General features: G+C 42.5%; 1 protein-coding gene across 2 annotated transcripts; it reads left to right on the top strand.

Moving 5' to 3' along the window:
* The first annotated feature begins 1,537 nt into the window (after window positions 1-1,537).
* LOC147314334 (tumor necrosis factor receptor superfamily member 19-like) lies at window positions 1,538-19,262 on the top strand. 2 transcript variants are annotated; one of them, XM_086261204.1, is made up of 10 exons: window positions 1,538-2,037; window positions 2,813-2,904; window positions 3,413-3,526; window positions 7,997-8,175; window positions 8,272-8,357; window positions 14,826-14,990; window positions 16,879-17,004; window positions 17,118-17,220; window positions 17,866-18,065; window positions 18,486-19,262. In XM_086261204.1, the coding sequence occupies exons 2-10, from the start codon at window positions 2,839-2,841 to the stop codon at window positions 18,488-18,490; spliced, it is 1,044 nt and encodes a 347-aa protein (XP_086117330.1). In that variant the 5' UTR covers window positions 1,538-2,037; window positions 2,813-2,838; the 3' UTR covers window positions 18,491-19,262. The 2 variants fall into 2 exon arrangements, with proteins under 2 accessions (XP_086117330.1, XP_086117329.1); XM_086261203.1 differs by having other exon boundaries at window positions 1,542-2,037; window positions 16,876-17,004.
* Window positions 19,263-21,058: the final 1,796 nt, after the last annotated feature.

The following is a 21,058-nucleotide window of genomic DNA, read 5'->3' as shown; positions in this document are numbered from 1 at the left end:
AGTAGATCTCCCTGTTCTCCAGATGGCTCAGCTCTCTGTGAAGGCTGATGGTGATGGCATCCTCTGTAGATCAATTTGCTATTCACTCAAAACACTTCATAAGTACTGATGTGAGGGCTATCTGTAGTCATTGAGGCTCTCTATATGAGTCTTTTGGGGATGGAAGTTATGGTGGAGGCCTTCAGACACAGGGAACGGTATTAGAGGATAACAGAGTTGGCTAATTGTTTTCTGGGATAATACTATAAGTGTTATTGTTGAATACTGATTATATTCACTGTACACAGTGTGCACAAAGTCCATGCATTTTTAAATCACCTGCACCAGTAGATGGCGACAGCAGCAAAGCTCCAGGAAGAAAGGTTTGGCTTGCAGTGACGTCTTCCCACAGCTAGAGGACTCAGGCTACAGACACGCAGTGATTTATAGATTTGATGGAAACGAATGAATACAGGCCATAAAAACATGAATCACAGAAATGAGAATATTTTCATGGGACTGCTAACATTAAACTACTACTTAAACTGCTACGTGTGACATCATGAGAAATACTTAACCCAATAACACCAAGTCCATCATATTTAATACATGAGTTTTTGTGAGTTTTTCAGACCTCTGCATCATCAGTTTGATTTCTTGACAACCCTTAAAAAATTACACAATACATTTTTAAGCAATACATTGCACAAAAATGCTTTTTTAAAAAACGAAACGAAACAAAACCTCCCTGATACAAATTAAAACCCACCTATGCAAACTGATATTTGAAAAGAAAAACTGTTAGACTGTTCAATAAACACTCCAGATTAAAAAAGAAGAAGAAGAAGAATTTTCTGGCAATTATTTCGTAGTTCAGCCTTTGCAAGGTCAAAGACTTTTACTTTTGGAAAGTACTGCAAGAGAAAGTATTTACTTGCCACATAGACTGCGTGAAGTAATTGGATTACATCTAACATTCAAAGTAACATTTGCAAAGCACACAGTGAGTTTCCTGGAATCGATACACAGCGTGTCCAGACATGTACAGTAATTGGCCACTTTTACTGCAGTGCTGAACTTTTGTCCTCTGTGTCTTTGCCTTGGTTCAGACACACACACCAGTGTGCACACCGCTCACTTTTTTCTACCTCAGGTGGATATACGAACTTTTTGTTTCAGAGTGGGCTTTGGAAAATCAGTTTTCTTCTGGTTGCCACTCTTTTTACAAGTTAACCAACAGTATTAAAAAGAGAGAGAGAAAAAAACAAGGACAATGAAGAAAATAACAGGCTACGTCAAAAGCTCTGAACTCACCGTTAACACCTTCATCTTACATCAGAGAGAGGATTCAAGAGTCGATATTTACACTGAATTACTGCAGTAGTCGCTGTATATCCCCTGAACTCTGCTCTTCCTATTAGATGGATTAAGCACAGGCTCAGCCAATGGTGAAGCAGCACGCTGACATCATAAAATCTGCAGCAGAGATGAGGGCTTAGCAAATAAATAAATGTGGCCAAGTTAGAAGGAGAAAAGCAGGCAGGCTAAACAACTCTGCTGTGTTAACTTTTCCTTTAAACTAGTTTAACGTGTGAGGTCAGAGGGGGCCGTGGGACCACACGGGCCAGCACATAAGGGCAAAGCAAAGGCATCAAATAAAGCACGCACAGACAGAGGGTTTGTAAAACATAGAAACCAGCTGAATGGAAACGGTACTACTGATCAGCCTGTGGAGCAGTGTAGGTGTGTGCGTGTGTGTGCGTGAGAGAGAGAGACCGGGTCTTTGATGTAGACAGGCTGATCACAGATCAGATACACGCGCTTCGTATCCAGAAAGCCAACCCCTCTCCCTCCCTCCCTTCCTCTCTCTGCCTTTGATCTCGGTCTGCCCTCGATCCGCAGCGGCTCGGAGTCGAGCCGTGCCGGGCTGGAGGAGCAGCAGCAGCAGCACTGGCATGGTGAGCGGACCGGTGCGGGAAACAGCCCACCACACCTCTCACCGGTCAGCTTTGGACTTCTAAGCGACACTCTGTAATCAGCAGGCCCCGTTTGTAGCAGGTAAGAAGAGCTTTGATGTCGCTTTTAGACGCTCGTAGATAAACGACAGACCGAGCGTTGATTGTATCCACAGGACGGGACAAACCTCGCTTTAAAGGCACGAGACGACTGAAACTCTCAGTCTGTGCACGCGTATTTGGAGAACTTATTCTCCAGTATCCAGTCTATGGTTGCAAAATGTAGTTTTCATTATTTATTTATTTACACACTTTGAAAAGGAAGAAGAAGAATGACACGTCCCTTTTGCAAAGCTGTGGATGCTGTCTTAACAGTTTTCCACATAAAGGAATTTTAATCTTTACTCACACACTGTCTGTATAGTTTTATAGGCTACTTATTTACAATGAGCTTGAGCTATATTGGTGTTTATAGTCTGAATATTTAAACGCACAACTTCCATCTTTTTATGTGATATTAAACGGGTTTCCTCCCTCCCTCCCTTCGTGCTGGCATATCTGGTTTCTTTGTGAACTAATTTTCACTTAAATACCCAATAAAAGTGTTTTGTGTTTTTGGTGGGTAAGGTTTGTCCGCCCAGCAAATTTGCATTTAACAAACCTTCAGCAAATCAGTGCTGTTTAAAAGTTTAACCCTGAGCTTGCTTGTATTGGGTGGAGAAGAATCAAATCACATCATTGTGTGATGATTTTACCCAACCAGCCTTTCTTCCTGATAGACTCTGCACTTTTTTCTTTTCTTTTTGTTAGGGTCTATAACTCTATAATAACATACTTGTGCACACTCACTTGTCTGATTGCTGTTTTTGTTCTTTCAGCTTCAAGCTCTGAGTGGCCCATCAAAATGGTTAGGATGCTTCAGAACACCTTCTCACTTGTGCTAACGTTGCATGTCCTGTATTCATCTCTGGTAAGTTTTTTTTAAAAATGTTTGCACAAACTTAAAATGGATAATTTTGCTTTGCATGTCTTGTCTGTTGCAATGTGTGCAAGGGAAGCTGGATGACACGTGAGCCAAATGCTTTCAGCTATTTAAACAGTTTGTATATATTCTGCAAAAGTGAAAAACGGCAGATACACTGCATATGCGTTAAATAGGCGACTGCTCAACCTGTGGGATCAGTAAAATCTTTGCTGAAGAGATTGTCAACCGCTGTCTCTGGGCTTAGCATTCACTGCATTGTTGCTTTTGACTTAGATTCTGCTGCTGAAGCTTTACAGTTTTCCCACAGGGCTCATTCAGGTTCGATCTTATCTCTTCCCTGTAGGATCGAGACTTATTTTCAAACAGGAGTCCCAGGGTTTGAAGGGAAGGGAGGGCGGCCTCCATAAATGATTATGGAATCAGACTGCTTTATCTGTTCTGGATGAAATGCAGGAATCTTCTAACTTTCTCCAAATGATTGTCTCTCATTCAGATTCACGCGAGAGCCGAAGAGCAGACCAGAGAGTGCCGAGAGCAGGAGTACAAGGACCGCTTTGGAAACTGCAAACCCTGCAAGCAGTGTGATGCAGGACAGGAGCTTTCAAAGGTTGGATTTCTTCTAAACTTTTTTGATTTGTCCACAAGAGCGTTTTCCCAAAAAGCAGTGTGTGCCTCGGTTTATTTAAGAAATGGAGAGTGTTGTAATCCATAACAGGTCAGCCGAGTCAGTTTCCCAGAGCTGAACAAAGTTGGCGGGATTTGTGGGGGAAAACTGTTGGTTTATGAAAAGAATGGACATCACTGTTTAGAAAAGTGTATCTTTCCCAGGGAACAGACATTATTTATTACTTCCTGTCTTTCATGCACAAAAACAGCCAAGCTGTTATTAGCTTTTGTAGAACACCGACCCTTCATTAATCAGTCACACCCATACTTTTGACCTTCTGCAGCTGAATGGCTTCCATTGTTTTTCCCCCCATTGCGTCTCGTCCAAACTTATTGTCTTTACTGTTTGAAGGCAGCCATGCCTAAGCTTGCTGCTCTTTCGACTGGGAATACAGTTTTTTCCACCACCTTAGCCACAGGTTTTTTTTGTGTGTGTGTTTGTGTGTGTGCGCTCGCTTTGTACAAACAGGCCTATTTAGTGTCAGTTAAGGCTGGTAAGCAGAGGCTTTCCTCTCTGGCAGCAGCTATGTGCCTACCTACTTCTGCAAGTGTAGGCAGTGATGTAAAAGTGAGTAACTGAATTAATGAGTTTGATTTAATAATGATAGTGGAACACATTAAACCTTGCATATCCCCTTCCCTGCACGCTGGTACGACACAGTAAAAAAACTGAGATAATTAAACCAAAGTTTCTCATTTCTTTGAACACCAAGTCCCCACCTACCTGCTGTTAAAACCCACTGTTTGCATGCAGCGGCCAATCAGAAGGAAGGTGAGGGAAAGGCAAGCTAAAACGGCTTATTTCATACAACGGGAATACTGAAGGGCCACATGACTGATTGTTTTGAGTTATTTTGAATTATGAATCATTCAAAGCTACTCTAGTAGACTCCAAAAAAATTGGTCCTGTTTGAAGGGTAATTTCTCTAACACTTTTGTCTTTGTGCTGTTTGATTGATTGATTGATTGATTAATTGACTGATTGATTGATTGATTGATTGATTAAAAAGCAGCACAATTATTATAAAAGCATGTATATTTGACAGCGAACTGTCAAAAGCAAAAATTAAAACTTCCAGACTGCAGGATTTGCTGCAGTAAAAAAAACATTAAAAGCTCTTAAAGTGAAGAATATACTGCACATAAAACATCTGCTAAACTGACTTTACACTTCAAAACATCTTTTAGCACGGACAAAAAACTCTGTATCACCCCCCCCCCGGACATCTGTTGCACACATGCATTTAAGTCTGGATCGCCTTTAATCTCAGTGCACACAGACATGCACTCTGTGGTTGCTGATACGCTTCAGTAGTCCTCGTGTTCCCCTGCAGCGTCGACGGGCATGAATGCCGCTAGCCACCCTGGGGTCCTGGTTAATAATTGGCTGCCTCATTCTTTCTCTGAAGGTAGCGGGATGCTGGCTCAAAATGGAAACCTGGGCCTTGCTCTAGGAGAAAGTTTCCCAGAAAAACAACTTTGTGATCTGAGCTCAGACAATCTGTCTGTATTCTCAAAGGCTAGCCTGACTGTCGAGAGGGAAGCAAAAAACTTTTGGAGTCCCTCTGTGCAGCTGCCATAGAGATCTCAGAGGAATGTGGCCCAGTTTGCTCTGGAAGTTTGCCTCTGGAAGCCGCTCTGAGGCTGGCTGACAAACATCAATTAGCTCCTCCACGCTAACTGTTGCTAAAAGAACCACCCATACAGAGGGAGCATCAATTAAAACCAGTTCTCCCTGACGTACTTCACTTCAGGTTTCATTATAGGAGGTTACTTAGTTAAGCTGTGTTGCATCAAGCATGAAGGTGAAGGCGTAAATCGCCTTCCAATGCATGCTGGAAGATTGCCGGGGGCATTAAAAAAGCGAGGCAGGAACACAACTTTGGCATGTCAGCATCTTGTAGAATGTAAGGGAGAGTGTAGCATTTCCTCTGGCCACACTTCTGGGACAAAGGACTTCTGGGTGGCACTGGCTAAAGAGAGGGAGCAACAGTCACAGTGATCGTTGTGTTTAAACAAGCCAGGCTGTAGTAGAGTTTAAACAGAAATAAAGAGAGCGCGTTATGTCCCACACAAAACACCTCTTTCAAGTAGCACGCCGTTGTTTTTCGTTGTGTTTCATCCCCCGGATCAGATGACTGGCAGAGCCTCCCCGCCCCCCTTGTGATTCCCTCTTAATCTCAGAAATATCTGTGCGTCTGAACTTGCTTCAGGTCCCAGCCAGCACACCCCCAGCACCACCGCCTTCTCTCCCCACACTACAGTGCTGTGTTGTGCTTGGCAGTCTCGCCCAAAGTAGATCAGGAGATAGGGCAGGGAAGCTGGATGTTAAGCATCAGTTTTTCTACGTGTTTTCAGGTGAAAAGCGCACGAGAGAACTTCATGCAAAACTATGGGAGCAGCCACGCTTTGAGGTTTATTTGCTTTAGTTGGGGTTTTTTCCCGTCTTTTTGCACACTACAGTTCAAATAGTTTTCTCCACAGATGATCGCCTTGATGCCCTCAAAAATGTTTTAACAGACTGTTTGTTACATTGCCCTTTTTGGGTATATAATGACTCCCGTCATCACAGATTTCCGCAGCAGAGTGCAGGCTTTCCTTTAGCTGCTGAACACGTCTCAGTTGGGTCTTTGTTGAGCTTTGTTAGCGAGGATAAAAGAAGAAAGGGACGGCTCCTTGATCAGAGGGGCAGGAACTGGCTCCATTTTCCTTTTGTTTCAGTGCTCTGACCTGCTTGTGTCTTTCGTAGCATCAGCCTTTCCTGCCATGCGGTGCCCCATGGACAGAGCTCGTGCCAGTGCCGGGCTGAGCGAGGACGAATCATCCCGGGGCCCCCTCCTTCATGAAGAAGTGGGTCACAGAACCACTGCGCGAGCGGGCTTGGCCGTGCGTTCTTAAAGATCAGATTCAAGAGTCTCTCTCTCTCGTGGTGTGCAATTGTGGGCAGCCAAATCTTTATCCTGACTTTCCCCCCTCTTTATCACTCATCGGTCACCCACATCCACTCCCCTCCCTGGGTTCTTCTGGTCTGCACGACTAGAGGGGTAAGGCCTTATATGGCGAGTTCACAGCAACAGCTGCAGAAGTCCAGCCTTATGGGTCCACCTCGGGCCAGGCCTTGCCCAGGGGTTCAGTGTCAGGCTCACATGTGTTTGGCTGGAAGCACTAAATTCCTCATCATCTTCTGTCCTGACTCTGTGGTGCCGTCACAAGATCACATCTTAGACTCCAGCCTCCATTTTTATTTCTTGCCAGCACGCTTCGCCAATCCTCCCTCCCGCCAATCATATCTAAACCTTCATCCCACATTCCAACAGGAACGCATGCCCGGCCGGTGAAACGGGACACGGGTGAAGAGAGAAGAGAAGGGAGAAGCCCTGTTTGAAGCTGACCTTCACTTTAATGATATACGAGCACCCCACCCCACCGCTCCCTGTGTGTCTTCCTGGATTTAGATTTCAGTGTGGTAATGCTGGATAACAGGAGGGCAGCTGCTGTGGAGCTGATAATGAATGATCGATGTATGATGTCATTCCCTCGGGGTAACGTCAGCTGTCATGGAAATGTCAGTTTGTCACTGAGGTCTCGCAGAGTCATTTTTAGAGATGTGACACAAAGAGAGGGAGAAAGACGGACAGAGGAAAGAACTGAAACAGTTTTGGCTTCTCCTTAGGAAAACTTTATAATGTTGCTTTAAAATGTTGAAGACTTTTGTGTTTCTACTTTGCCAGCTGATATAAAGACTGGGAAAGTCTTAAAAAACTCACACAAGCAAAAAAAAAAAATACACATTCAATTCCACACAACCAATAAAATAATAAAATCATATCTTTTAATTTACATTATCCTTATTTTTGCTTCGTTCAGGTGATAATGAAGGGCTTTTTTAGGCATTAGATCATTCACACAGTTGAAGGAAGCTGTGCTTTTTATGTGCACTTTGAATTGCTGAACACAAAAAGAGTATTCATCTTGTTTTCTCCATATACCTCTCCATAATCCTTGCCCCCTTCCTGAAGCGTTTCCTTTGCTTTGCTGGCCTCTCAATCAACGGGACACTCACTGAGTCTGCTTGGAGTGGGAGTCCCACACAAACGCAGCAATAAACCTGCAATAATACAACAGTGGGTGTCCCCTCCAGCCTTTATTATTCAAATGCATGGCCTTTCTGGGTCTTGCAGCAGAAGGCTACTCATTCATACTGACAGAGTCAGGGAGCTTATTGCCAGTGTAAGATGGACTCTCAAAAGAGGCAGGCCACTGTTCTCGTCTGATCCCGCGAGCCAAGATCGTTCTTTAATTCCAGACCCCCGGTAGTCCGCATTCAAGCCCTCTTTTCACCAGCTGCACATCACCCCAAACCAACAACCCCACCTCTTAGCCGGTGTATTTCTCCCATTAATCCTTCCAGGAATGTGGCTTTGGTTATGGAGAGGATGCCCGGTGTGTGCCCTGTCGGAGCAGTCGCTTCAAAGAGGACCGGAGCCTGCAGAAGTGCAAACCCTGCCTGGACTGTGGACTCATCAACCGCTTCCAGAAGGGCAACTGCTCCACCACGAGCAACGCCGTGTGTGGCGACTGCCTGCCAGGGTGAGAGGACGCATCTTGCTGGTCAGTTTTACGAAAACCTACACGTTAATGGCATCTGTTTCGGTTAACAAACATTTGATTTTGTGTCTTGCACAGATATTACAGGAAGACAAAACTAAGCGGTTTCCAGGACATGGAGTGCATACCTTGTGGAGACCCTCCACCTCCTTATGAGCCCAACTGTAAGCACCTTTGCTTTCTCTGACCTCCTCTAACAGTTGGACTAACACGAGTGGGAGATTTTGTCCACTGTTCTCATGAACACACCCCATTCATTCCTAACTCACAATAGACGATGTTTTAACATGAAACAACAGGGATACAATAGTCCAAAAGCAAACATCATCCTCCATGACAAACTTTTGAACTCCTTGCCAAACTGCTGCTGGAACCAAAAAAAAAGGTGCCGGGCACGCACATGCCAGCACACGGTAGTGGAGTAACCAGCACCGCAGCCATATTTCATTCACCAGCCCTCGCTGAGCCAGCCAGCTACGCTATATGTGCAAATAAATGCTTGGATTTACAAGCTGAGCAGTTGAAAAGCTGAGTAGCATAATAGTGGATTTGCCAACAGTGGATTATATTAGTTCAGAGCATGTCACTCATTTAAAAAAAATCTGTTTGGATTAAATGCGCAAACTTCCTTAAACAAAAACCCAACGGCGTTCCTAATAACGACCCTAATTTTCTTTCTCTTTGTCCCAGCACCAAAGTAAACATGTCTGCAGGAGTGTGCCGCTTCGAGCAGCATCATTTATTTCCATTATGCAAAAAAACCCCAAAAAACAAGGAGGTGTGCTCCGATGCATTCACAAAGCATTGTGGGCTTGCATTCATGTAGGCTGCAGATCCAATTAACTTCTTTCTTCTGGCCTTTGTAAGTAGTTAAGTGCAACCTTATGATTTCACGTTTCCACATAAACCCAACAGGCGAGTGAACTTATACCTTTTGGTAATTGAGTGTGACTTCCTGATGGCGGAGGATACGGCAGCTGTTTCCAACAAGGCTTTTTTTTTTTTGGCAACAAGAACATCGGGGCTGTTCAAGCCAGAGTTAACACCCCTGTGTCAAATAAACGAGGACAGCTCTGGGAAAACTCTTAAAAAGGGAAAAAAAAAACAGAAAAACTTTTTTAAACTTTGCGCACGAGCCCCAGGTGTAAAGAAGAGTCGCTTCATCGGATCGTCTGCTCCCGGTTGGGTTTTTCATCTTTGTATCTCTGTCGGTGTAGCGCGTGTAATGAGCGCTGGCCTTGGGGCAGCCCCCCTCCCCGTCTGCACGTTCGTCCATCTGCGCAGCTCCCCGTTTTGATAATAGTGCAGCCCCCGTGAAACAAAATGGCCATTGTGTCTGAGAACATAGCTGGTAGTTAGCTCCTACAGAGACTCTCAGTGGAACATTTCCAAATGTTTGAAAATCTCGCCCCCCTTCCCTCCCTCCACCTCTGCCTCCAGTGTTATCTTGAGCAGGGTGGTGAAAACTTAAAGGGCAGATCATTCTAATAGGCCACAATGGGCCCGGGGGCTGGTGGTGGTGGTGGGGGTAAAGGTGCAGCTGTGCAGGGGAGGTATGCTGCCGTCTGTGGTGGACTGTAAATCTCAAACCGCTCCTTTCTTCTCCTCCCTTTTTCTTTTATGCCCCCCCACCCCCACCCCCACCTCCCCCAGTGGCTTCTTGGAGCGGAGTTAAAAATGAGGTTGTGTTTTATGGATTCCCTTCAGCCTCTTTAATGCGTTTCATCTGCTGAAGTTCTTCACTGTCACGGTAGATCTCAGAGACTAACACACGGGCGTGCAGACAGATACGTGTGCACGCGCGCACACATACACACACTTGTTGAAGGAATGCTACCTGCTCTTTGTGCCTTGTCCCGGTATCACATTTATTACAGTGTCAGAAAGGATTTAGAGCGAGTCAGACGGGAATTTGATCCTTATTTTTGTTCAGAGAACAGAGAAACAGTGCCGTCAGCTATAAACCACAGTTATATTATTAGGTATATTTGAGGCAGGTTGGAAAAACTGTGCTAATATTACTACTTCCTGATAGTGCTACTACACACACTCACTTGCCACTTCAATAGGTACAGCTTGCTAATAACAGGCTGGTCCCTCTTTTGCCTTCAGAACAGCCGTAAGCCTTTGTGGCACAGATTCAACAAGGTGCAGGAAACAGATTTTGGTCCAATCTCCCACTGGAAACATCACAAAGGTGCTGTATTAGATTGAGATCTGGTGACTGTGGAGGACATCTGAGTACAGTGACGTGAACATGGTCAGCAAGAATACTTTAGTAGGCTGTGGTGTTTAAGCAATGCTCAGCTAGTGCTTAAGTATGTCAAGGAAATATCCCTGAACAATTACACCACCAGCAGCCTGATCTGTCGATTCAAGGGAGAGTGGATGGATGCTTTCATGTTGTTTACTCCAGATTCTGACCCTACCATCTGAATGTTGCAGCAGAAATTGGGAAAATGCCACCCTGTCTGATGAGTCTCATTGCATGTAGCCTCAGTTTTCTGTTCTAAGCTGACAGGAGTGACATCCATTGTGATGGCAGTCCTATTTAGAAATTCATAATGCTAGAGAAAAAAAACAGAGCTTATAGATATATGTCATTAGCATATTTCTCTACCTTAAATTTTATACCACATAACATGTTTAGACTCTGATAGAGCTCCATTGTAAAAGCATTCAGGCGTTTTGACAGCTCCCAATTAAATACTCCAAAACTTTTGTTCAGCTCTACTAAAGAAGCTCTTAAAATAGTGTTCATAGACGGTCAAAGAGCCTTCAGAGGTGTAAAGAAGTGCTTCTTTTATTTGGACTTTGTGGCATTCCATAAAGTCAGCAGGCTATGAAAGGCTGTGGTTTATTGGTCTGGTTTGTATGCAGATAATATCAGCAGGTGAGCTCTCTTCAATGGACCAGTGTTGGTCTGTGTTTGCTGCAGCTGCTGCGTCTCCGATAACAGGCTGGCTTGTGATGCTCGCTTCGGATGAGCTGAATTTGACCATGACAATGAAGGCAGAGTTTAAACATAACGGTCAGACGTCAGATACAGTACAGAGAGATTATTGGCATAACTCTCACAAAACACAAACATGCTGATATTTCAGCTTGTCAGTGTCAGTGTGGGGGTGAGGAATATATATTTTACCAATGGCATACAGTACTGTGCAAAAGTCTTGAGCTACCCCTTATTTCTTTATATTTTCATAGGAAATTTGGGGAAGAAGGTGTTTGCAGTGTGTTTAGAATCATTGCCATATTGAAAAAGTGAAGCTGTTGTCAATCAGTTTTTTTCTAATTGGTACTGCATGGTAGATTAAAATCTGAGGGCTGAAATGTAGTCCCAAACCATTTCTTGACGGCCAATGCGGCCATTTCTGATAAAGCTTCAGTGAACAGTAGATGATCAACTGAAGTGACAGATGTATCACTCAGGTCCTGCGTGAGGCCTTTTTTTTTTTTTTTTTTGTATTTCTTAAGGTTACGGCTTTTTGATCTGCTGTAGATTTCCGTTTGTCCCTCAATCTGTGCTGTCATTCGCATTTTTCACAGATTCAGCTAAAGATACTGGAACAAATTGTGTTTTTGCCACAGGTCAGCAGTAACAAGTAATGTTCTTTGCCAAGTTGTTTGTTATGTATGGGCACAAGGCTGGTTCATGCCTTGAATTAGGTGCTTGAATGATTGACAGGTCAGCATTAGGTGGCTTAACAAACAGAAACAAAACAATCCTCTGAAAATGGTCAGGTAGAAGGAGTGGACTGAACATGAGTAAACGTAACTGAAAAAGCAGCCAATGTCCAAAGAAAAACTTCAGAAAGCCTGAAGGACTATTGTTTGACATCACATCAAAGTCTGGCTCCTTATTTGCATATTAAAACCACTATTTTAGAAAACTGGCCAGATATAAACAAATGGTCTTACTGTAAGTAATCAGCTGGGTGCTTTAATGGCAATAATGATTAGATTATGAAAAAAAAAATACTAATAGGCACTTTGAAGCTGTACATCTATTTACACTTTTTTTCCAGGTAAAAAACTATTTCCTACCAAATACCCTTTCAATGAAAACCTTTGAATCCATCAGGTAACATGAACTTTGAATCCAGCTGTAACCACTGTTCAAATGTCTATTTTGTAAAAGTCTGCAAATGAGAAATTACATTAATAGTGCCTCAGTTGCATATTTAAACAAACAAAAATCACTAAACATAGAATATAATGTAAATAGTCAAGTGTGTAAATTTTTATTGGGATGTGTTATCCCATTTGTCTCCGCTGTCATTTAGTGTTTATTGATGCCGGAGCAGGATTGAATGCTTCACTTCACACAAAGTCTTTAGGCACAAAATCCCCTAAATAAAGTGCATTTTAGATTTTTTAATAACAAGCAATAAGTCATCTTTCTGACATTATGCTCTTCTCTGTGCTTATCTCAAACGTATCCTTTACTCTGCCCCCTCGGTCAAACTGAGTATTGTAACTCCGCTTGGCGTTACAATACTTATTATTTTAGTTGGTCTCTTTTTCTCCCCCCCTTTTTTTAAAGGAATGTTAAAATACCCCTATCCCCTATCTGTCTGCATTAAAGAAAAAAAAAAACCTCCACAAAGTTAAATGTTTACATTGCATAACAAAGAGCTCTTGGAAGTGAAAAGGCTCAAACCAGCTGTCTGTATGATTAATATACTGAAAGCAAACAGCAAAGTTTTCTCAAACAAATGTCATTCATTATATTTGCCATACTTTTCAGTATGCTTTGTGGACAGTAATGCTAAGCTAGTTGCACGTGTTCTCAGAGATAAGTTTATTCCAATCACACTGCTTTTGTTTTTTTGTTCACCTCTTCTTAAAGCTGCAGACTAATGTGGAGACGTGCAGCTTACATGCTACACATGTTACCCAGTCTCCTGATATCTCATCACCCAGGATGTCTGTGCCACACTGTTTCTGTGTATTGCTGTGATTAAAATCTGGAGAGGATTGAGAACGTGCTGCTGCAGACGTGCTTAGTTTTATAACCCTGCTAAATTTACATGGGTTAAGAAAAAATGTTGCCTAACCTTAAAAAAACAAAACAAAACAGCGTTTAGAAAGAAAAGGTGCAGCAAACTTGTTTTTATTATGTGTTGCAAATCAGGTTTAAAAACTACTGCCTTTAAAAATCTGCCAAATCAAATATCCTCGGCAACCTTGTGTGATTAACATTTGGGATAAATAACACACATAAGAGTTCAACATTTAAAACCAAATTTTAAGTTTGTTTTGCAATTTTTGGTTGTTTGTTTGTTTCTCTATCAAAGTATAAATCCTAAAGCCAACATATTTTTATCTGCTAATAAGGCTAAAGATTCAAATAATTTCAGAAAGTTGCAAAAAAAAGCTTCAGACTCCTCTTCACGCTTGGTTTTTGACAGTTTTTTCTACTCTTTGCTCTGTATGATGTCAGAGTGTTGATATGCCTAATTTGGTCATTTCTGGCACAGCAGCCCCACCCACCTCCCTGTTCAAATTATTGTTTATTTGCGGCAGCCAATCAGGAGGAACGTGGCTCACAGAGAGAAAAAATGGAGCTCAAATGGCTTGTTTCACATGTAAGATCTAATATCCCTGTGTTGGTGTTGTTCCTACATCATCAGAATAATGTTGGTCAAGGATCAACATTGTCTGGTCATTCACTTAGCATTAGCCAGAAAGTTAGCAATGACTTTACTTTCCTGCTTTGGTGGTCGACTGTGTGTAGCAACTAGTTGAGAAAATACAGGGACACTCAGCAGGTAAGCAGACAGACATTTTTGCTTGGGAGTCGGCAAAAGGGCAAAATAAAAAGCTTCAAAACTGACAGTTACTGTTAAGTGTATGCTAATGCTACAGCTCTGTCTATTGTTTGCTTCCATGTTTGCACAAAGTGGCCAAAAATACCACATAAAGCAGCTTTAAACAGCGTTAGAAAACACATAGAAGTTTTCAGTCTAGCTGCTCTTACCGTAGTTTACATTTGGAGCCTATATTTTATCTATATCTGTGGGGTGTTGAGAAGGATAATTATACATAGCAGGAGCCTTTTTTTTTTCCAAACAGCATTAATCCACATTATACGCTGATGTTCTGCATGTGTGGGAACTTGAGCTGCATTCTTTGTAAGCCTGCCCTATCCGTATGAGTTTTTGTCTTTGTGTTAAAGGTCACGAAGGTGGGTACACACACTGACATCACATTTCCCCTCAGGAAGGAGGACTGTAATGCCACGCTCACACACTCAGTGACACAACATTAAGCTTTCCCTCTGCCACATACACACTCCTATGTGCCCAGTATATCCACCTCTTGATTTAAAAGCTGTTAGGGCAGCCTGAGGGTAGAGGGGGGGAAACGACTGTAAATCATCTTCTGCAGAGTATGAAGCAGAGGCAGATGAAAGAATTTAACATGGAGTCTTTTCTCTTTGAACTCTACTTTTTTCATTAGCATGGAGATTACTGACTTGAGGCAAATAAAAGTTGATAGGCTGAGAACTCTTTTAAGAAAAAGGTATTATCCTCATATTTGTCGTCGTTGTTTTAACCCTTTTTTGTGTCTGATACCTTGCTGGTAAACTGTACTTCACATTTGTCTCCTTTCTATTTCCTCGGCAGGCAGCGGGCGTGTGAATCTGGTGCCGCTGCCCTCGGTAGTGACCAGTCCACGGGACATGGCTCTGGCTGCGGTCATCTGCAGCGCTCTTGCTACAGTGCTGCTGGCCCTGCTCGTTCTGTGTGTCATCTACTGCAAGAGGCAGCTGCTGGAGAAGAAGCCCAGCGGTGAGTCCCGATGCTCTGAAGCCGCATGTGTCACATTTTCTTGTGTCCAAAATAACCATCGGAATAAGAGCTGGAACTTAATGAGCGTGGTTGTGGCAGATGTGTAAAGTAAGATTAAAGTTTTAGTGCAAGAACATTTTCATGCACCTTAACAACACAGCAAGCATTGGACTTTGAACGCCCGCATCAGGTGCTGAACTTTCAGGGCACAGTAAAATTTCTAGTTCGATATGTACTCTAGTCAGGCGTTCCAAAAACAAAGGAAAGCTCATCAGTGTTCCAAAACGTATTTAGTTATACAACATCAAACAGTGTAGATAAGATGGCGATAAGTTATCTCAAACGTGTGCTTTAAGACGTGCCGAGAGGGCAGCTATGTGGAAGCTGGAGTCTGTAGTCCTTACACAACGTAATCAGAGGTTTACACACCCCTTTTGGGCATGAATGTCGTGGTTATTTTTGGCTATTTATGGTTATTTTGCACTGTTCTTTTCCCAGTTGCACAGCATGCAGCCATGTGATTTAAAAAAACAAGACTTGGATGCACAAGTTTGAAATTATTTTGGATTTTTGGTAGTTTCTTTTTGCCAGCATAAAAAGGATTTGCTTGATAGCACTCAGTGGATTGACCAATATTCAGAACAATGGGAAAGTCCAAGGAACTCGGTGAAGATCTAAGATTTAGACAAGTAGGGAAGGTCTCTTTGAGGTATTTCTAAACAACTGCAGGTTTTAAGATCATCAGTTCAAATAACTGTACGAGTAGATCCTCGTGCTCTTCTGAAGTTTGCAGCTGCCCACATGGACAAGTCTTCTAGGGAAAGGTTTTATTGTCAGATGAGACAAAGATTGAGCTGTTTGGCCACAATGACGAGAGATATGTTTAGAAGAGTAAAGGTGAGGGTTTCAAACTTAAGAACACTGTATAAACTGTCAAGCATAATAGTGGTAGCTTCAGCTTTACCTCAAATAAACAGCTAAACATTTAAAACTTGGGCACAGTTGGGTGTTTGAACAGGACAATGATTCCAAACGCACATCAGAACTGGTTTTGGGATAAAGCAGGCGAACATTAAGCTGTGAACTATGGTAAAAGCCAGGTCCGTACCAGCAACTCATTTGAATGGATTTAAATTCAAACTTGTGCACCCAATTCCTGGTCTTGAAAGTCGTTAAAGATGTATGCAATCCAACCTGGAAAAAGAACAAAGAAATATTCTGCATATGAAGGGACTCCATAGCTGTAAATAAGGCAGCTGTATGAACATGCCATTGCTCCTTTTAGCTCTAAGAACAGGGTGCAGTGTTGAGCTTTATCAAACCCTGATGTTGCATATTTGCGGAATTCTTGAGTCCAAAAATGCCTCAATATGTGAAACGTCCCCAGGCAAAGAATTAATGACATCACGTTTCCCTTGCTGTGCTTGCTCCAAACAAAGAGTGCGGTAGAAGTTACCAAGGAGGTACCAGTTGTGTATTGTTTTTTTGGTTTTTCATACTTGTGTGATGTAAAGTGAGTTAATTATTTCATCAGTAGTTTCAGCCAGTAGAAACACGAACCCCGCCCTTCACTCCAGCGAAATGCTAACAGTTGTTTTTTTAAATTATACAAAGGAATTTTAATTGGTCTTATGGACCCGAGGGTTGTAAGGCATTTCCCAACGCATAAGAGAGCATGTAAATTTAGTAGATAAACACTTCGGTTGGAGCTGGAAGGATTTCACCTGACAGAAGTCATAATACGAGCAAAGTTGTACCACACTGGTTTCTATAATTAGTCTTAAAAGTCCCACCTTTTATTTGGTAGTTCTCAATCGAGGTAATAATGCTGTTATAAAAGTTTCACAGTCATTACTTAATCTGTCATCTCTGTGTGTTTCCTCAGCAGCTTCTCTGAGGTCTCAGGACTGTCCCTACCGCGGAGCAGAGCTCTCCTGCCTGGACGCCCGCTGGCTCCATGACTTTCCACAGAGACCTTGCTGCCAGTGTCACCTGAGCCCCGGACACACCTGTGGTAGGCTGCGGTTCACATCAAAGGGATTTTGCACTGAAATCGACAGACAATGACTACAAACGCTGGGTGAATTTCTGTTTGTGTAAAGTTGTGTCCCTGTGTGTGCTGTTCAGGTCCCGTCCATCTAATCCCGTCTCTGTGCTGCGATGAGAGCTGCAGTCTGGGCCGCAGCCAGGGTAACAGTCCTTTCCAGTCCCAGATGAGTCTCAGTGAAGGGTGAGGATAAAAAAATACAACTGATATTTTAAGAGAGTTTTTTGGGGTTGTTTTTTTTTTTTTTTTACAGCACAAAGAGTAACTAGCTGAGGTTAAGATGCTGCTGCTGAGTAACTCCATATTACTTGCATTACATTAAAGCTTATGATAACATGCTTGGTTTGGTTAACACCTTTATCCAAACATTTGTCAGCACAGACAGAAATGACTAAGAAACCAGCAGTGTTTGCACTACTTGGCTCTGCTGAGTGGCTAGTAGCTAAATTCAACATTAAAGCTCATGTCCAGCTCTGCATTTTTATTCTTTATTCTCTACCAGACTAAATGTGCATGATTCACAGTTCAAAACAAGATTTTTAGCTACTCTCTCTTTAACCTTTCTACTGATTGGTTGCCCCTTGCAAACAGAATGTCTGATAATCAGGTGGGTGGAGCTTCAGAGTAGGCTAGTCAGCTGCAACATTGGTACCCTTCTGCTTTACCGCCTCAGGCCCAACGTTCTATTTTCAGGTGTTTCAACGAGGTGTTGCAGATACAATTTAAATGACACCTTTGAAGTGCTGACAGCACGCAGAAGCCACAGGGTGTGGCTGCAGACAGATTTGGGATGATATTAACTACAATTTTCTTAATTATGCTTCCCAGAAATGCAAACATGGACGAGGAGCTGGAAGGACATCCCGAGGCCGTCTGTAGGGCTGAGTATTTTGATGAACCTGCAGAAGGACCTGGGGCGGTGGGAGAAGAGGAGGATGAGGGGGAAAGGTGCGGGTTGAGGGACAAATCCCCTGAGAGGAGCTCACGGAGCTGCAGTGAAGCTGTGACAGATGTATCGACTCAGGAAGGTGAGGCAATATTAGCTCAATTCCTCTTTCAGAGAAGAAAACCAGAAACACTGATAGATTTTTTTTTAATTGGTTAAAAAAAATTAAATTCTTCATGTTTTATTGGTGTATTAACTCACTTGCTTGTGCAAAGAAAAAAAATCACATGGCCTCTCCCATGATTTAAAACACAGGCTCGGTATGAAATAAATCCCATAATCCCTGCTGAGAGTTAGAAGCTGTTCATCAACTGCTCTCAAACTCACGGCTTGCCTTTTTATAGCCTTGGACGCGACTCTGTGTCCATGAGGAGCAGCTGGTAAATAAAGTTCTTTGATGTAGACAAGACTGTCCTGTTTTAAGTCAGGTTCTTGGCTGGGCGAGGGTAGATACGTTACTAATCACTGCGTGTCTGCATTCCTCTTCCTGCTCTCTTTCCAGGATGACATAGATTTCTTTGGCTTGTGTTCCACCCTTGAACCACCCTGGACTCGACAACAGCCGTGGCCGGATCCTGTCTCGGATTTCTCACTAGTTCACCCCCATCAAACACAAAAAAACAAAAAACACCGCAACCACCTCTACATACACCCAGACAACCAGTGTGGCCACTCTGCCCACTTCAGAGCCCTCCATCTACCAGAACATGTGCTTACATGCAAACAAAAGCATAGAGACTGTGAATTCGTTGACCCAGAAGGTAAAAATCATATGAAGTTCAAATGTCGACCTATTACTGCGGAGCGCAGTGAATCAAAATGAGCCTCTGCTCTGCATCGAGAATGTCTTGCATCTTCATGTGTAAGAGAACAAGCAAACAAACAAACAAAAAAACTGTACCGCTCATTTAGCAGCTGGTGTTATGAAGCTTTTGTGTGTAAAGTTTGAAGTGTGACGAAAAGTGTCAAAAGTGATTATGTTGCACATTGAAGACAATCTTGATAATATGGAACAAGTTAAGATGAGGAATGTCTAAGTGATAAATGTGTTGTAGATACTGTAAGATAGTAAATAGGTCAATATTTTTGTAACATAGGCATCATGTATGTCCCCCTCCCATGCACCCAGTTATGACGATGGTTGCGTTTGGTCACTTCCATGTGCCATTTTTGTAAATAAACCACTTGAACATGTTTACATACATTCTGTCATCATCTTTATTTTTTGTTAAATGTAAAAATTCTTTAATGAAAATAAAAAGTCAGTCATATGGATGAAGTTCTGAGGTCTTCTTTTTTTTAAATCAATAACTACGAACTCATAGTATGTACTGCGCTGCTTTGAATCAGTCACTCACTCGTGTGATAATAGACTTCTCTGCATTGAATCATTACTTGTTAATCTCTGGTTCCCTTTCATAGCACATCTTTTGTTCTGTCTTCCTCCGCTCACCCCAACCAGTTGCAGCAGGTGGCCGCCCCTCCCTGAGCCTGCTTCTGCTAAAGGCTTCTTCCTGTTAAAAGGGAGTTTTTCCTTTCCACTTGCACCAGCGTTTGCTCATAGGGAGTCATATGATTGTTGGGTTTTTCTCTGTTGTATTATTGTAGGGCCTCAAGGTGACTGTTGTTGTAATTTGGGGCAGTATGAATAAAATTGAACTGAACTGAATGTTGCTAAAGAATCAGTACTAATAAGACCAGGCAACATTTTCCAGTTTATTATATAATTTTGGTGATCCCAATGCGAACTGTAGCCTCAGTGTCCTGTTCTTAGCTGATGAGTGTCACCTGCTGTGGTCTCCTGTAGTCCATATGCTTCAAAGTTCCCGTGTTGTTACAACCAAAGTATGCAGATGAGCAGTTACTTGTTGCCTTCCTATCAACTCGGTCTCCTATGACATCATCAAGGCATTTTCATCCAGAGAGCTGCCACTCACTGGATATCTTTCTTGTCAGACGAGTCTCTGTAAACCAGTTCAAAGTCACATAACTCACCTTTATTCCCCATCCTGATGCTCAGTTTGAACTTCAGCAGGATCCAGTCTGAATGGAGTGCTGCCATGAAACTGGCTGATCAGATTTTTTGTGTTAACCAGCAGATTAACAGGTAAGTGTATATTGCCATCTATCTTCTAATTTAAAAAAAACATTTTATAAATATGACGGCTGATCACCACAGAAAAAAAAATCACTAAAGAATGATTTAATCTAAACATCTTCTGTTTCTTCCAAAGCCATCTGTGCAGGCGGCGTAGCACTCAGTGTGACAAGTCAACTTGTTTTGATGCCTAAAATTACACTAACATCAATACTGGGGCTGCACTTCAGTTACATTTAATCTCTGCTGATATAATTTGCTTCAGGTTTAATTGGAAATAGATCTGAAAGCAAAGCAATGTTGGAGAGACATCACACCCACATAACTGTCAAATCACAGTTTTGCAGCCTCTGTGAGGTTCGAGCCACCCAGCTCGCTCAGGCTCCGCCTGTCTGATGGCGTGTTTACACTTTCAACAGTGACGTGAATCTGCATCTCGGAGCTGGCACAAGGCAAGCAAAGGCAGCTGCAGTCAGAGCCCAGCTGACGACTACAGTGTGAAACTGTTGGAACAGATGCAAACAGCCTCTGTGGAGCATTTTTGTAAATATGCACAACTTCTTAAACTTCCAGAGACTGTGTGGCTTTGTGATTTATACTGTTGCAACAGCTTTTATGAATAATATGATAAGAACTGACCAAATCTTTCCTATTGTGCTGTAAAAAACTCACAAGCTGAAGCTCTTCTTTTTCACCCCTCCCCAAACTCCTGACAGACAAAACAGATGGAGCGGTATTAATTTAAAGCCTAAACAATGTCCTCATGACAGGAAGAACGGATTAAGTATTCTTCCTCATGCTGATTTGATCAGGAAAAAACCAAACCAAAACAATGTTCTGCTGTTACACAAGCTCAGAACAATCTTTTGGGGTATAAGCTGTGAAAATGATTGCATTTTGTTATTCATTCTTTCAAAAGTTTAAAGTGTTAAAACTTGTTAAACTTTAAATGGTTAAAAAAAAAAAAAAAAAAAAAA

Source organism: Aulonocara sp. 'chitande type north' Nkhata Bay, linkage group LG14 (genome assembly GCF_057382095.1).
Source record: "Aulonocara sp. 'chitande type north' Nkhata Bay isolate Kocher_YH1m ecotype deep benthic linkage group LG14, A_spYH_male_GT1.1, whole genome shotgun sequence".
NCBI classification, from domain to species: Eukaryota; Metazoa; Chordata; class Actinopteri; order Cichliformes; family Cichlidae; genus Aulonocara; species Aulonocara sp. 'chitande type north' Nkhata Bay.
This window is presented reverse-complemented; position numbering and strand designations above follow the sequence as displayed.

What these genes read in the sequence shown, in the direction of transcription:
- LOC147314334 (XM_086261203.1), top strand. Translation starts at nt 2,839, where the DNA reads ATGGTTAGGATGCTTCAGAACACCTTCTCACTTGTGCTAACGTTGCAT. An exon ending in ACCTCCTTATGAGCCCAACT is followed by an intron (nt 8,358 to 14,825) that starts GTAAGCACCTTT and finishes TTTCCTCGGCAG; the next exon opens with GCAGCGGGCGTGTGAATCTG. An exon ending in GCTGGAGAAGAAGCCCAGCG is followed by an intron (nt 14,991 to 16,875) that starts GTGAGTCCCGAT and finishes GTGTTTCCTCAG; the next exon opens with CAGCTTCTCTGAGGTCTCAG.